The sequence below is a fragment of the Pleurodeles waltl genome, chromosome 6 (genome assembly GCF_031143425.1).
Source record: "Pleurodeles waltl isolate 20211129_DDA chromosome 6, aPleWal1.hap1.20221129, whole genome shotgun sequence".
In the NCBI taxonomy this organism is placed as follows: domain Eukaryota; kingdom Metazoa; phylum Chordata; class Amphibia; order Caudata; family Salamandridae; genus Pleurodeles; species Pleurodeles waltl.
Window position 1 is genome coordinate 826,642,183 of NC_090445.1, and position 17,611 is coordinate 826,659,793.

At 50.3% G+C, this 17,611-nt stretch overlaps 1 protein-coding gene across 2 annotated transcripts in view; it reads right to left on the reverse strand.

The window, feature by feature from the left end:
• Positions 1-17,611, reverse strand: part of AS3MT (arsenite methyltransferase) — a 383,350-nt gene that overhangs the window by 124,883 nt on the left and 240,856 nt on the right. The window contains exon 11 of one of the 2 annotated variants that reach the window (XM_069239492.1): positions 9,144-17,314. The exons of the other annotated variant lie outside the window; for it this stretch is intronic. Coding sequence (XP_069095593.1) covers positions 17,216-17,314 — 99 coding nt within the window. The 3' untranslated portion in view covers positions 9,144-17,215. Of the gene's footprint in view, positions 1-9,143; positions 17,315-17,611 lie in introns of those variants that run through there. 2 annotated transcript variants of the gene reach the window in all.

A 17,611-nucleotide genomic window follows, 5' to 3' on the forward strand; every position in this document is an offset into this window, starting at 1 on the left:
AATCGAACTTTCGGACCGAAAGGAAACACGTCCGAACCCAACGGCGGAAAGAAAACAATCTAACATGGAGTCGATGCCCGTGCGCAATGGAACCGAAGAGGAAGAGTCACTCGATCTTGTGACTCGAAAAAACTTCTTCGAAGAAAAACAACTTGTAACACTCCGAGCCCAACACTAGATAGCAGAAGTATAATGCACAGCATGTGTATCTGCAGCTACACATGCCACCTAACACATAGATATTGTGCTAATATTAAGCTGTGTTAATACTGTGGACTGTTTCCTCCCTCTGCTTTAATTTTAAGAGAGCAATGCGCCTGTCTATGATAATATTGCCAAGTATAAGAGGCATCTTCCAGTTTGTTTGATAATTGAGTTCAAATTGTTCAAGATTTGGAAAAAAAAAAGGAACCAGTAACTCCTGTCTCGCCACTGCAGCCTATGTATGCTATTGTTCACTGATAATGTGATAAGATGGTGGAAGATGTGCGCAATGATAATGTAGCGGATTTGTAATATTGTCTGTGAAAACTAATGAAATTGGTTAAAAAAAAAAAAATACAGATCATGTGTGTTCACCATGACATTGGACTGTCTCATGGATTGCAGTTTTGTTGGACTGAGAGGGCCACCCAAAGCTTTAGTGATGGAAGGGTACTAACTTCACCATGAGTTAACCCCTTCGCTGCCAGGCCTTTTCCCCCTCCTGTGCCAGGCCTTTTTTTGCCTATTTGGGGCAGTTCGCGCTTAGGCCCTCATAACTTTTTGTCCACATAAGCTAACCAAGCCAAATTTGCGTCCTTTTTTTCCAACATCCTAGGGATTCTAGAGGTACCCAGACTTTGTGGGTTCCCTTGAAGGAGGCCAAGAAATTGGCCAAAATACAATGAAAATTTCGTTTTTTTCAAAAAAATTGGAAAAAGTGGCTGCAGAAGAAGGCTTGTGGTTTTTCCCCTGAAAATGGCATCAACAAAGGGTTTGCGGTGCTAAACTCAGTAGCTTCCCAGCTTTCAGGAACAGGCAGACTTGAATCAGAAAACCCAATTTTTCAACACAATTTTGGCATTTTACTGGGACATACCCCATTTTTGCAATTTTTTGTGCTTTCAGCCTCCTTCCAGTCAGTGACAGAAATGGGCATGAAACCAATGCTGGATCCCAGAAACCTAAACATTTCTGAAAAGTAGACTAAATTCTGAATTCAGCAAGGGGCCATTTGTGTAGATCCTACAAGGGTTTCCTACAGACAATAACAACTGAAAAAGAAAAATATTGAAATTGAGGTGAAAAAAACATAAATGTTTCTCTACGTTTTACTCTGTAACTTTTCCCTGCAATGTCAGATTATCGAAAGCAATATACCGTTACGTCTGCTGGACTCCTCTGGTTGCGGGGATATATAGGGCTTGTAGGTTCATCAAGAACCCAAGGAACCCAGAGCCAATAAATGAGCTGCACCCTGACGTGCGTTTTCATTCTATACCGGGTATACAGCAATTCATTTGCTGAAATATAAAGAGTAAAAAATTGCTATCAAGAAAACCTTTGTATTTCCAAAAAGGGCACAAGATAAGGTGTTGAGGAGCAGTGGTTATTTGCACATATCTGAATTCCGGGGTGACCAAACTAGCATGTGAATTACAGGGCATTTCTCAAATAGATGTCTTTTTTACACACTCTCCTATATTTGGAAGGAAAAAATGTAGAGAAAGACAAGGGGCAATAACACTTGTTTTGCTAATCTATGTTCCCCCAAGTCTCCCGATAAAAAGATACCTCACTTGTGTGGGTAGGCCTAGCGCCCGCGACAGGAAACGCCCCAAAGCGCAACGTGGACACATCCAAAATTTTGGAAGAAAACAGAGGTGTTTTTTGTGAAGTGCCTACCTGTAGATTTTGGCCTCTAGCTCAGCCGGCACCTAGGGAAAGCTACCAAACCTGTGCATTTCTGAAAATTAGAGACCTAGGGGAATCCAAGATGGGGTGACTTGCGGGGCTCGGACCAGGTTCTGTTACCCAGAATCCTTTGCAAACCTCAAAATTTGGCTAAATAAACACATGTTCCTCACATTTTTGTGGCAGAAAGTTCTGGAATCTGAGAGGAGCCACAAATTTCCTTCCAACCAGCGTTCCCCCAAGTCTCCCGATAAAAATGATACTTCACTTGCGTGGGTAGGCCTAGCGCCGGCGACAGGAAACACCCCAAAGCGCAACGTGGACACATCCAAAATTTTGGAAGAAAACAGAGGTGTTTTTTGCGAAGTGCCTACCTGTAGATTTTGGCCTCTAGCTCAGCCGGCACCTAGGGAAACCTACCAAACCTGTGCATTTCTGAAAACTAGAGACCTAGGGGAATCCAAGATGGGGTGACTTGCGGGGCTCGGACCAGGTTCTGTTACCCAGAATCCTTTGCAAACCTCAAAATATGGCTAAAAAAACACATGTTCCTCACATTTCTGTGGCAGAAAGTTCTGAAATCTGAGAGGAGCCACAAATTTCCTTCCACCCAGCGTTCCCCCAAGTCTCCCGATAAAAATGATACCTCACTTGCGTGGGTAGGCCTAGCGCCGGCGACAGGAAACACCCCAAAGCGCAACGTGGACACATCCAAAATTTTGGAAGAAAACAGAGGTGTTTTTTGCGAAGTGCCTACCTGTAGATTTTGGCCTCTAGCTCAGCCGGCACCTAGGGAAAGCTACCAAACCTGTGCATTTCTGAAAACTAGAGACCTAGGGGAATCCAAGATGGGGTGACTTGCGGGGCTCGGACCAGGTTCTGTTACCCAGAATCCTTTGCAAACCTCAAAATTTGGCTAAAAAAACACATGTTCCTCACATTTCTGTGGCAGAAAGTTCTGGAATCTGAGAGGAGCCACAAATTTCCTTCCACCCAGCGTTCCCCCAAGTCTCCCGATAAAAATGATACCTCACTTGCGTGGGTAGGCCTAGCGCCCGCGACAGGAAACACCCCAAAGCGCAACGTGGACACGTCCAAAAATTTGGAAGAAAACAGAGGTGTTTTTTGCGAAGTGCCTACCTGTAGATTTTGGCCTCTAGCTCAGCCGGCACCTAGGGAAACCTACCAAACCTGTGCATTTCTGAAAACTAGAGACCTAGGGGAATCCAAGATGGGGTGACTTGCGGGGCTCGGACTAGGTTCTGTTACCCAGAATCCTTTGCAAACCTCAAAATTTGGCTAAAAAAACACATGTTCCTCACATTTCTGTGGCAGAAAGTTCTGGAATCTGAGAGGAGCCACAAATTTCCTTCCACCCAGCGTTCCCCCAAGTCTCCCGATAAAAATGATACCTCACTTGCGTAGGTAGGCCTAGCGCCGGCGACAGGAAACACCCCAAAGCGCAACGTGGACACATCCAAAATTTTGGAAGAAAACAGAGGTGTTTTTTGCGAAGTGCCTACCTGTAGATTTTGGCCTCTAGCTCAGCCGGCACCTAGGGAAACCTACCAAACCTGTGCATTTCTGAAAACTAGAGACCTAGGGGAATCCAAGATGGGGTGACTTGCGGGGCTCGGACCAGGTTCTGTTACCCAGAATCCTTTGCAAACCTCAAAATTTGGCTAAAAAAACACATGTTCCTCACATTTCTGTGGCAGAAAGTTCTGGAATCTGAAAGGAGCCACAAATTTCCTTCCACCCAGCGTTCCCCCAAGTCTCCCGATAAAAATGATACCTCACTTGCATGGGTAGGCCTAGCGCCGGCGACAGGAAACACCCCAAAGCGCAACGTGGACACATCCAAAATTTTGGAAGAAAACAGAGGTGTTTTTTGCGAAGTGCCTACCTGTAGATTTTGGCCTCTAGCTCAGCCGGCACCTAGGTAAACCTACCAAACCTGTGCATTTGTGAAAACTAGAGACCTAGGGGAATCCAAGGAGGGGTGACTTGCGGGGCTCGGACCAGGTTCTGTTACCCAGAATCCTTTGCAAACCTCAAAATTTGGCTAAAAAAACACATGTTCCTCACATTTCTGTGGCAGAAAGTTCTGGAATCTGAGAGGAGCCACAAATTTCCTTCCACCCAGCGTTCCCCTAAGTCTCTGAATAAAAATGGTACCTCACTTCTGTGGGTAGGCCTAGCGCCCACGAAAGGAAATGGCCCAAAACACAACGTGGACAGAACATATTTTTTCACAGAAAACAGAGGTGTTTTTTGCAAAGTCCCTACCTGTGGAGTTTGGCCTCTAGCTAAATTTTAGCCGGCCCCCACCCCCCCCGGGAGCGACCCTACACTACGGGGTCGCTCCCCCTGCGTGACATTGGCGCCAAAAAACATATCCCAGGTGCCTAGTGGTTTCTGCCCCCTTGGGGGCAGAAATGGCCTAAATACAATTTGCCCCCCAGGGGAGCGACCCTTGCCTGATGAGTCGCTCCCCATCTCGAAAAAAAAAAAAAAACACAACAAAAAAATTTGCCCTGGTGCCTAGAGGGTTCTGCCCCCCCCGGGGGGGCAGTTCGGCCTAATAATAGGCCGATCTGCCCCCCGGGGGGGCAGAAAAGGCCTAAAATAAATTTGCCCCCCCAGGCCTCCCCCCCGGGAGCGACCCTTGCCTACGGGGTCGCTCCCCCTGCGTGACATTGGCGCCAAAAAACAAATCCCAGGTGCCTAGTGGTTTCTGCCCCCTTGGGGGCAGATTGACCTAAAATCGGCCAATCTGCCCCCAAGGGGGGCAGAAATGGTCTAAATACAATTTGCCCCCCAGGGGAGCGACCCTTGCCTGATGGGTCGCTCCCCCTCTCTAAAAAAAACCAACAAACAAAAAAAAAAAACACAAAAAAAATTTTGCCCTGGCGCCTAGAGGTTTCTGCCCCCCCCCCGGGGCAGAAAAGGCCTAAAATAAATTTGCCCCACAGCCTCCCCCCCCCCCCCGGGAGCGACCCTTGCCTACGGGGTCGCTCCCCCTGCGTGACATTGGCGCCAAAAAACAAATCCCTGGTGCCTAGCGGTTTCTGCCCCCTTGGGGGCAGATTGACCTAAAATCGTCCAATCTGCCCCCAAGGGGGGCGGAAATGGCCTAAATACAATTTGCCCCCCAGGGGAGCGACCCTTGCCTGATGGGTCGCTCCCCATCTCTAAAAAAACAAACAAAAAAAAAATTCCCCTGGCGCCTAGAGGTTTCTGCCCCCCCGGGGGCAGATCAGCCTAATAATAGGCCGATCTGCCCCCAGGGGGGGCAGAAATGGCCTAAAATAAATTTCTCTCCCCCCAACCTCCACCCCCCCCCCCGGGAGCGACCCTTGCCTACGGGGTCGCTCCCCCTGCGTGACATTGGCGCCAAAAAACAAATCCCCGGTGCCTAGTGGTTTCTGCCCCCTGGGGGGCAGATTGACCTAAACTCTGCCAATCTGCCCCCAGGGGGGCAGAAATGGTCTAAATACAATTTGCCCCCCCCCCCCTGGGGAGCGACCCTTGCCTGATGGGTTGCTCCCCATCTCTAAAAAAACAAACAAACAAAAAAAACACCAAAAAAAAATTGCCCTGGCGCCTAGAGGTTTCTGCCCCCCCCAGGGGCAGATCGGCCTAATAATAGGCCGATCTGCCCCCAGGGGGGGGCAGAAATGGCCTAAAATAAATTTCTCCCACCCCCAAACCCCCCCCCCCCCCGGAGCGACCCTTGCCTACGGGGTCGCTCCCCCTGCGTGACATTGGCGCCAAAAAACAAATCCCCGGTGCCTAGTGGTTTCTGCCCCCTTGGGGGGCAGAAATGGCCTAAATACAATTTGTCCCCCAGGGGAGCGACTATTGCCTGATGGGTCGCTCCCCATCTCTAAAAAAAAGAAACAAAAAAAAAAAATTGCCCTGGCGCCTAGAGGTTTCTGCCCCCCCTGGGGGCATCTGCCCCCAGGGGGGGCAGAAATGGCCTAAAATACATTTGCCCCCCCCCAGGGAGCGACCCTTGCCTAAGGGGTCGCTCCCCTTGCGTGAAATTCACGCAAAGAAAAAGCTCCCTGGTGTCTATTGGTTTCTGCCCCCTTGGGGGCAGATTGGCCTCATCAAAATAGGCCAATCTGCCCCCAAGGGGGGCAGAAATGGCCTAAATATAATTTTCCCCCAAGGGGAGCGACCCTTGCCTAAGGGGTCGCTCCCCACCTAAAAAAAAAAAAGAAACATAAAAAAAAAAAAAAAATGGTCCCTGGTGCCTAGAGGTTTCTGCCCCCCCTGGGGGCAGATCGGCCTAATAATAGGCCGATCTGCCCCCAGGGGGGGCAGAAAAGGCCTTCCTGAAAAAATGCCCCCCATGGGAGCGACCCTTGCCCAAGGGGTCGCTCCCTTATGTGAAGATTAGTAAAAAAAAAAAAAAAAAACCCTGGTGTCTAGTGGGGTTTCAAATGCCGGATTGCAAGCAATCCGGCTTTTGAAACCCTCGGAGAGACTTCAAAGGGAAGGAAATACTTTTCCTTCCCTTTGAAGCCCCTCCGGGCCGCCCAAGTGATTGAAAGAGAAATGCTTTTGCATTTCTTTTTCAATCGCGCTGGAAGCAGAGCTTCCAGCGCGACGAGGGAGGCCCCTGTGACTAATCAGCGTGCGCGCGCATGCTGACGTCACAGGGGGGGCTGGGGGGGGTCGGGGGTGGAAGGGGAAGGTCTTCCCCTTCCATCCCCGACATGGGGGGGGGGGAGGGGGGTGCACGGGGGGCGCGCTAGCGCGCCCCCAAGTTCCCCTGTGCCATGGACGAGATGATCTCGTCCAAGGCACAGGGGAACTGTAGCCTTGGACGAGATCATCTCGTCCAAGGCACAGAAGTTGTTAAGCAGCATGAGTGTGGTGGTGGCATCACACAGTGTAGTGATCAGTAGGAGTAAACAGGTCCTTTTTTAACCTGTGTCACTGGAGTGAGGCCTACAGGTTCACTCTTCAACGTCCTGCTGCTGTGTGCTTAACTCAAGCTTTGCCTACATCAATTAGTTGTAGTATTATGCAGTGCAAGAGTGGTGACTCTTCACTGGTTGTATGTGTGCCTGGGAAAGGTACAATACAGGGATAGAGCAGTACTGTGCAGTGCATACATGATGAGTATATGTACAGTGTCTATGTGTAGCTCCGATGAGTACAGTACATGAAAGATGTACGGCCATGTTTACAAGACCCATGGCGCAGGGCGGTGCAGCAAGTGCCTTGCTGTGCCGTCCTGCACCAACAGGAAAGGCCAGAAATGTGCCGTATCTACAAGATATGGTGCATTTCTGTCCTCTCCTCCTTTGCTGGCGCACAAATTGCTGTCATGCGCACTAATTGCTGCCATACGTCAACACAGGTGCCCTTGCACCATGGTGCAAGGGCTCCTGTGTTGGGATGATTGTTTTTGAGCTGGAAGGGACACATTCCTGCACAAAAACAATCAATGGAGGTGATTTCCTCCTAAGTGTGCTGCAAAATGCACCACACGTAGAAAGAGGAAAAAACGGGGAGGAATAATGTTATTTACGCCACTCTTACCCCACCCTTGGGGAGACATAGGCTTTTGACGCATTCCCAGGTTTACAAAACCTTGTAAATCTGGGAATGCATCAAAATCCATGGGTGTTGCTTGGGAGCACCCACACAACACTCATGGAAACACCTCCCTGGTGCAAAGTAAGGCAGCGACTTGTGCTGCGTTGCCTTACTCCATATTTACAAGGCCATGTAAAGCCCCGCAAAGTGGCTTTGCGCTGCCTTGTAGATATGGGTATGAAGCCTGCACCACCAGTGCATCACAAAATGTGACCCACCGCTGGTGAATGCCACTTGTAAATATGGGCTGTAGTGTTGTGCGGTGTGTGCATGTACAGGCTGTATGTCTACCTATAAGAAGTACAGTACACGAAGGCTGCAGTGCCGTGCAGATCGGGCATGGTGAATGTGCATGGTGGCTGCAGGTGTGCCTGCAAATGGCACAATACAATAAGATTACAACCCTGAGAAGTGAGTGCAGAGTGAATGTGTGTGCCTGTGGTGGCACAATACAATACATAATGGTAACAGTGCTGGTCAGTGTGTGTGCACTCTGTACATACACTGAGTGCAAGTGTGCCTTTAATGATACATTACCTGGAGGACTCTGGGTTCCATTTTGATAGGCTGAGGTCTGCCTGGTGAAGATGAGAAGGTTGCGAACCCCTCTCCCAGACGGATTTGTACATGTCTGCATTCCTGTGAGCTGGGTGGGACACACTGGAGGAGAGCGAGTGAGGTTCCCCCTGTACACTTCAAAGGATGCTCTTTGATTGAGTGAGAGATCACAAGGAATGGACCTGGATACATCTCAGGAAGGAGATGGGGCTGGTAAGGGAATAATAAAGAAATGGGTTGGGAGACAGAGATCAACCTTTTGCTGCACTTATCAATGTGGCTGACATCTAGGTGTGAACTCTAGTCACCTCTATGGCCTGTATTGTGAGCTTATCAGCTTCAGAGTCTCTCCTATTGTGACAGAATTATTTTCAAGAGGAAGAGGCCGAGGAGTATGTACTTCAGGAGAAGCGGAATCCCAACATACGACCCAGACCCTAAATCGCATTTGGTGTCTGGAAATGGACTATAGGAAGGAAAGGTTAAGACCCCAAAAATGTCATCTGCCAAGCAGCCAAACGGATGCTCTGCACGACTTTTGCTTGTGACTTGGACTGGGGGCCAAAGCCTGCTATTCCCCCAGCTGGGTGAGGGGACATCATCTAGGAAAAACAAGACCACCTGCTCAGGAGTCCCAGTGCTGTCTGCTTTCCAAGACCAGTGCGCCCTGTGTGGAAGAGCAGGGGGTTGGAGGGAGCAAGGTCCAGAAGGGAGCCCTGTTAAGTGGACTCCCGGTGCGAGAGAGAAAGAGCCTTTACCACACGCAATTTACGCCATTACAAAGTGCCCTTTACCACGCAGGTCTTTTTCACGTATATGCCTTTACCACGCATGCCTTTACATTTTAATCTGTTTTTCACACTCAACATTCCCACTTTATGAAGCAGCCCATGAATGCTGGGGAGACTGTGCAGTGTCCCACTTTGCCAATGCCTTATAACGGCTGTGTGGCTGCAACACTCCTTTCAACAGCCTCCCCTTATGGCACATTAGAGGGCAAGCTGTCAGATTCATGAGGTGCATCTCTTTCATGACATTCATTGTTTATTAACCAGTAATCAAACGCTCAACAATAACCTGCAAAATCTTTAATAAATTACATACAATTACTTGTAAATTACATTAATTGCAAATGGTCTTTAAGGGCTTAGTATTAGTTGAACCTTTCTGTCGGAGTTCTTTTCAATCGATGTGGCATCTTCGATCATCTTGCTTTAAAGTCCGCCTAACACCTTTTTGCGCTCTCCATTTCTCAATCAGTGCTAGAATGGAGGGGCCTGCGGAGAGAGAGACTCGTTCTATCTCTCCGAGGGCACGTTCGGGAGGGCAGGAAGTGGCGCGTAGGCGCCGGATTGGATAAAAGGTAAGTGGGGGAGGGCTTTTAGTAAGGGTTTAAAAGGGGGTGGAAGGGTGGGGTCGGCCTCTGTTCCGCGCCGACCGGGGATAGGAAAGGCGTTTTTTTGAGGATCGGAAGAGCAGGTGTGTGCGTGCGTGTTGGATGTTTTTAGGGCCGGGCAGGGGGCATTTTCTTCAGCACGTGTGTGCCAGGTGGTAGGGACAGAGTGGAAGGGGCCCGGGGGCCGCATTTCAACGCCGGTGAACTGCCGCTTAAATAGGCAGGCGCACGAGGCCGCACTGGCCGGGCGCCTGTCCCCCTTTTTTCAAAAATTACTCGAGGAGCGAGGCGTGGCGGCCTACGCGCTCGCGATTGACTGACACAGGGGGGCCCACAATTAAAGAAGGCCTGAGGGCCCGGGACAATTATATATAAAAAATAAAAAATAAAAATAAAAAGTACAAAGGGGACAGATTTTAAAAACAGGAGGGATATAGGGCAGAGAGCCCTTCTGGTGGCAAGGAGGGCCCCTACATTCCCGCAGCAGTTCCACGAGGGGGTAAATAATGTTTTTTTTTTTTTTTTTAAACAGCAGCAGGGCCACGAAGGGGGCAAAGCCCCATCAGAAGGGCCACGGGGGCAAAGGCAGCCACGGAGCCACCACTGGGTATTTACCTGGCAGGCCAACAAGACGGGCTGTGATTATATCAGGACAGTGTCACCAACCACCATATTAGTGAACAGCAGGTCAGGTTGTAGCGGCATTAGGGGCCACACAGCAGTACATTGAGAGACACTGTGCGGTGCCATGGCAACCAGCCACGACGCTGAGGCAGTGAGGGCCGCGCCCACATTTTGGGCGAAGCCGGCCGGGCGGATTTACTCAGGCCTGGGGTGCTAGACCAAGCCAGGGTGCGGATGTCACGGCCGACAAGGGCCGCATCCAGCCGTGTCGCGGCGGTAATCGCAGCATGCGAGTCACAGGACTCGGATTGGACAGGGATGAGGGGCCCGGGGCCACAGGTAAGGAACCAGGGGTGCGGCCGGGGACTCCCAGTGCACATAGCCCTTTGATGTTTAGCGGAGAAGCCCAGGGCACGCAGGCCCAGGGGACGCAGGCGCAGGCAGTGCAACAGCAGGGGCCGGGCCCCCAGGTGCAGAGGGACACCCGGACGGGGGGAGGGCCCTGTATTACAAAGCGGAGCGAGCGAGCAGCCCTTGCCGGGGCCAAGTGTAGAATTTGCCCCTTTAGACTTGTCATGCCCCAAGGGGGAGGGCTACAGCCCGGGGGGCTCCGGGGCCCCAGTGAGAAAACAAGGCAAATATGCAGGGAAACCCAGAGGGGGGGCGACTAGACCCAAGGCAGCTCCTCGTCAGGCCAGATTAGCGAAACACAAAGCAGCGGAAGCGGTCGGGACCATGGGGGCCCTGGCCCCTTTTGCACAGGGAACCTGGGATCAGGCAGAAACCTGGGACCTAGAAGCCAGGATCCGCGAACAGCGCAGGATTGTGGCCGAAACGGAAGCCAGGTGGGCCCAGTTGTGCAAGGACAGGGAGGAAGCGGGCTCTCGGAGTGAGGCATTCAAAAGGGCCAGAGAGGCCAGAGATAACAAGGGGATACAACCGTCGGGGCGGGCGGAGGAACCTGGGTTTGGGTACCACAGTCGGAAGCGGGCCGGGGACAAGAGGCTGGTGCGGCCGAAGGGCAGGTCGGCGCGGGGAACCCCGGTGACGCATACGGCCACGGGGGAAGAAGTAAATCAATGCCAACAGCGGAGGTTGGCAGGAGAAGGACGATGCCAACTGGGCGCAATACGGCCCAAGCTCGTTGGTACGACACAATGGAGGGGTCAGCGGTGGCCTTCTATACTCCGGGGGAGCGCGGGTACCACAACGATGGTGTGCGCCATGCGGGTTCGGAAGCAATAGAGGCTATACCAACTAAGGCAAGAGGATATGCCCAAAACAAGGGCGAGTGGGGAGGAGAAGAGGAATTGGAACTGGACTATGAGGACGACGGGGACGAATGGGAAGATGGTGAGATACGGGATGAGGAGCTGAGCGCTGTCAAGAAAGGGGGGGGAGTGAGGGCGCTAGAGCGGCGCAACCTCTTCCTCTGCTTTTGTTTTTCAGGACAACTTTGTGCCGGAAGGGCCAGCAGGAGGGCGGCAAGCTATGCCGCGCAGTAGAACTTTGAGGAGAGTGCCAAGGAATTTGGGAGAGAATGTCGGAGGTAAGGGGAGATGGTGGTCAGTTTGGGGCGAAAGGGGGGGGACATCAAGGGAGACAAGCACAAGTAAATCTATTGGTGTGGGGGACGGGTCAGTTTTGGTGACACCAGGTCCGGTTTCGGTACACGGAGGGGACGAGAACAAGGACAAAGAGGGCTCCTCCACGCTAGATACAGCAACTGGTAGTCAGACAGCGGGCGTAGACACGAACGCAGAGGACAAGGAGGGGGGGGCCATAAGAAACGTCTTCCATATATCGGTTTGGCTATGCCCCTCGGGTCCCATATAGCAGAGAAAACAAAAGCCAAGATATGGAAACATGAATACGTGGATGTTTTTAAGCTATTACATAGGGACATACAGGCCAAGGAAGGTTCCAAGGAAGAAGAATGGGAATTAGCTCGTAGGCCCAGGGTTCCTATTACAATGGACAATTGGACGTCTGCATTTCTGATATTTGCCAGTATATACTGCGAAAAATACCCGGATAGGGCCATTGCGCTTTTTAAGTACATGGACATTATTAGAAAGGCACAAATGCATTTCGGGGGTTTTGCATGGCTCAGTTATGACGAGGAGTTCAGAGCTCGGGTGAGCGTAAATCCCGAAAAACCTTGGGGAGACGTAGATCCAGAGTTATGGATGCAATGGGTGGCATCTGCGCAGTCAGCGGCGTCCACGCATACGGCAAGTGGACTGCAATAGTATATAAGCCCTTTCAGGCACGCCCCGCCCCGGGAGGGGCGGGCGCTGCTACAAAAACTCCAGGGGCCACCACCATGGCCTGCTGGAACTTTAACAAGGGGTTTTGTTCCAGAGCACAGTGCAGGTTTAAACAAGATTGCTCCAAGTGCGGGGGTCGTCACCCAGTCATCCAATGTTTCTCCCTTTCCAGCCCCGCAGAGCAGTAGAGAGCATCAAGAGAGAGGGGATCACATGGCGCTCCTGCACCAAAGGGGTCCTACACCAGTTAGACTGGAAGTTTTGTTGCCTTGGTTGCGCATCTACCCGGAAGCGGGAAAAGCACGACAATTGGAGTGGGGTTTTCAAGAAGGTTTCAGAGTAGGATACCAAGGTCCCCGAGAGAGGAGGTGGGCGGACAATTTGCGGTCAGCTAAAGAGCGGCCTCAGGTAGTGCGTGACAAATTGGCAAAAGAAGTGGTTCTGGGTAGAATAGCTGGGCCGTTTTTTGACTGGCCGAGTGATACATTGATGATATCTCCGTTGGGAGTGGTACCCAAAAAAGCACAGGGAGAGTTTTGTTTGATTCATCACCTGTCATGGCCTGAAGGTGCGTCGGTCAATGACTTCATTGCTTAGGAGGACACCAAGGTAATTTATGCGTCAGTCGATGACGCGGTGAAGTTAGTTTTAAAGTGCGGGCAGAATGCTGAAATGGCAAAATGTGACTTCAATCAGCTTTTAGACTACTTCCCATTCACCCAGCAGACTTTGACCTTTTAGGCATGCAGCTGGACGGTGCCATCTATGTGGATAGGGTTCTGCCCGTGGGCTGTGCAATATCATGCGCTTTATTCGAAACTTTCAGCACCTTCTTGCAGTGGGTCTTTGTGAGAACAAGTGGCCATAGGACAGTGACTCATTATCTAGATGACTTCCTATTTGTAGAAACAGCTGCATCCGGGGCTTGTGGGCGGACTTTGGACAGTTTCCAGAGGCTAGCGCAGCAGACAGGAGTGCCTCTTGCCCCAGAGAAAACAGAAGGACCATTATCAATTTTGACTTTTTTGGGCATTGAACTAGATGCAGAAGCTCTGGTGGCCAGATTGCCAGCAGCCAAAGTGACAGAAATACTGGAATTTCTGGCAGTAGTGTGCATCCTGCGTAAAACAGATTTGCAGACAGATCAAAAACTGCTAGGGTACCTTAATTTTGCATGTAGGGTAGTGAGGGGAGGTCGGACTTTCTGTAGACGTTTGGGGCTGTCCATGTCAGGAGCAGTGCTTCCACACCATAGGATAAGAGTTTCCTTGGCATTAAGGGAAGACATCAAAGTATGGGAGATCTCTTTGAAGAAATTTAATGGGATACCAATGTCTTTTGGTGACTCGGACACGGTGTGGCAGGTCCAAATTATTTCGGATGCGGCGGGAGCGTCGGGTTTTGGCATATACTGGGATGGGAGATGGTGCGCCGAAACATGGCCTCCACAATGGTCGCGATAAGGGAAAAGCATCGCTTTACTGGAATTGTTTCCACTACTAGTGGCACTGGCAGTGTGGGGACGAGAGTTAGCCAACAGGACGGTGATTTTCCAGGTAGACAACATGACAGTAGTAGAGTTGGTTAACAGGCAGAGGGCAAGGGTCCTCAGAGTTTTGCGCTTATTGCGTCAGTTTATGCTTCAATGTTTATCTCTAAATGTTATCGTTAAAGCTGCACATATACCTGGGGTTCATAATGAGATTGCAGACTCCCTATCTCGTTCACAGTGGCGGCATTTTCGCGAGTTGGCACCTGGAGCGGAACGGAACAAGACAGCGGTCCCCGCAGACATTTGGGAATGGGGGGGCGTGATGATCACGGGGCTGGTGGAGATGTCTTTAGCGGTATCTACGCGGCAAAGTTACAGGCTTGCATGGTTGGAGTTTCAATCTTTTGAGCCGTTTGGGGGCAATTTTTGGGCACAAGGCCCGCAGACTCTCATAGCGCGGGCCATACGCTTTGTGCTTTTCCTGACTGGGGAGGGTTTATCACCAGCCACAATTGGGGGAAAGCTGGCAGGCGTTTCATTTTATGGGAAACTCTTCTTTGGTTTTTTGGCGTTTTGACCCCGCGCATAATGATTTATTAGGAAAGATGCTGAAGGGTTGGGGCAGGGTCAGGGCCAACGGGGCTAAGCCGGCAAGAGAACCCATTAGTTTTGAAATAATGCTGGAGCTGCTGCATGTGTTACCAGTTTGTTGTGCGGATGAGTTTGAGGTGGGTTTATTTCGCTTGTGCATGGTTTGGATGTTCTTTGGCGCGTTTCGAGTGTCCGAATTGTTGGGGGTAGGAAAAGAAATTGGGGTAAGAGTGAAGGAGGTGTGCATGCACAGGGAAAGGCTGGGTATATGGCTTAGGCGTTCGAAGACAGATCAGCTTGGAAAAGGCAAATGGGTATGGCTGGAAAAGGGGGAGTTGAGATAGCATTCCCTGTAACAGAGTGGATCGTGTTCAAGGCAAGATGGAATAGGGCAGGCGATGCAGAAGTCTTTGCACACGCATCAGGGAAAAACCTTACTAGCTATCAATTGTTACAGGTTATGAGAATGGCACTTGGACGGACAGGGCGGCGTTCAGGGGATTATGGCACGCATTCATTCAGGATTGGCGGAGCTACAGCGGCAGCCTATTTAGGCTGGGACTGGGCTAAGTTCAAGGCCATAGGGAGATGGAAAGCTAGGTGCTGCGAGCGTTATGTCAGGCCTTGATGAGAACAGAATAGGGGGCAGGGGGGTCAGCTTATCACAACAGCCTTTACAGTGTTTTTTCTTTGCAGGATGTGTGGCCGGGCCGCAGAAAGACAAGATGATGACATGGCTGGTCGGCCATTCATTCGTTCATTGGGCGGCGAAATTTGCGGAGAAGCAAATTTACGGGAGATCGTTGGGACTGCCCAGCAGACACCATGAAGTTCGTTGGTGGGGCAAGAGTGGTATGAGGTGGGGGAGCCTGCTCCCATTTATCACGGGTAACTTGCCGAAGTGGGGATGTCCGGACCTCTTATTGATCCATCTTGGGGAAAATGATTTGGTGAAGCTATCGGGGCTCACTTTGATACAGCTCATGCAGAGAGATTTAGAACTTTTGAAGCAGAAACTATGCGGGACATGTTTGGTATGGACAGAATTTGTACCAAGAAGGGCGTGGAGAGGGGCACTTAATCACGGAGCCATTGAGCGGGCTCGGAAAAATCTGAACAGAGCAATGAGGGTATTCTGCTGGGCTCAGGGGATCAAGGTGTTGAAGCACGGGGTCATAAAAGAGCAGGAGGAAGCTTTGTTCCGAGCAGACGGGGTTCATTTGTCACAGTTAGGAAATGCGTATTATCTAACAGAGTTAAGGTTGATGTTAGAGAGTTTATGGGGTGTGAATCTGTGGATTAGGGATTAAAAAAACAAAAACAAAAAAACAAAGGGGAGGTAATCAATAACCAGGAACAGGTTGTTTTTCCTGGGGTGGGGCAGCAAAACGCTGCGTGGGTTTCGCTGGTTGGCAGGAGATGGGGGAGGGTGGAGAGCCAGATGCGGGCTTGTCCACCCTTCCAGGGGGAAAAACAAGGAGGTGAAGGATCAGAGTGGGGGGGGGGGGGGTAGGTTACAAGCAAGGAAGGCATGAGAGGAATAGGGGAGCGTCTACGGTAGGAGAGAATTGATGGGAGCTATTTGAGGAGAGAATGAAGGCAAGGGAATCGTAAAAAGTTAAGGTCTTGTTAAAAGGAGGTTATACAGTTGAATGTTAGTTGATGTTATGATTAAATCCTGTCCTAAATAAATGACCTTTTACACCAACAATCAGTGTCACTGTATGTGTGTCCCGATGGAGGGCCCGCGGAGAGAGAGACTCGTTCTAGTCTCTCCACAGGCACGTTCAGGAGGGCAGGAAGTGGCGCGGAGGTGCCGGATTGGATAAAAGGTAAGTGGGGGAGGGCTTTTAGTAAGGGTTTAAAAGGGGGGTGGAAGGGTGGGGTCGGCCTCTGTTCCGTGCCGACTGGGGATAGGAAGGGCGGTTTTTTTACCACCCACCCAGTAGGAAGGAAGGAGAGAAAGGCGACATTAGGTTTGGCGGAGAATAAGGGCTGTTAAGAGGGGGTTTAGAAGTCATTCAGGGCAGGTGATTGGTGGTGTTCGTAGCAGGAGATGGGGGAGGGTGGAGAGCTAGATGCGGGCTTGTCCACCCTTCCAGGGGGAAAAACAAGGAGGTGAAGGATCAGAGTGGGGGGAGGGGGGTAGGTTACAAGCAAGGAAGGCAGGAGAGGAATAGGGGAGCGTCTACGGTAGGAGAATTGAAGAGAGCTATTTGAGGGGAGAATGAAGGCAAGGGAATCGTAAAAAGTTAAGGTCTTGTTAAAAGGAGGGTATACCTCCTGTCCTAAATAAATGACCTTTTACACCAACAAGGAGTGTCACTGTATGTGTGTCCCGAGGATGACAGTCCTGCACAGAGCACTGTCAACAGATGGTCCAATCCGCTCCCTCGCCGGAGATGTACTAAACACACTCGGTTAGGAACCTTCTAGAAGAACGGTGAGGTTCTGTGGGTGGCTGCCATAGGTGGGCGTAGCATTTCTTTCTGTTTTCTTCTTCACTGGATGGTTTTGCTGGATAATCTCTGATCTCATGGAAAATAGGCTAATCTAAATGCAAAAGGAGTTCGAGGTACATGAACTCGGGTTACCCTTACTACGAGTCACCATAAGCACATGAAATATTATGCCCGGAAGTGTTCTGAGGCAGTGTCCCGAGTAACCTTTCCTAGACAAAAAAATATATATAAATCAACAACTTAATTTTCTACAAACTCATTAATTTCGATGCAAATGTTGTTCATTCTTTGATCATGGGCGTCCTTGACGTCAGCAGCAGCCTCCCAGTCCGCTGCAATTAGCAGCATTCGATGTAGTGTTTTTCGTTTTCAGTTGTTGTAATAGTTTAAACGGATCAATCATTATCTCCTGTTTAAAAAAACAAAAAAACAACTATTACCAATCTAAAAAATGCACGTTTCTCATTCCGTCCGACAGGTGGGCCTCCAATTCGAGGTAAAGTACGCTTGAAAACTATTTCGCCTGTTTGGTGGGGTCGGCGGGAGAGCGCGCAGCAGTGACAGGGTTTTCTGCATTTGAGTAATTTTTGACAAGTGCATTAAAGCATCCAACAAATCAGTATTTTTACAGGATGTAAATCTGGTGTCCCATTGCACAGATACCAAAAAGAGAATGGGTTTGGCCACAATCCTAACAGTAAATCTC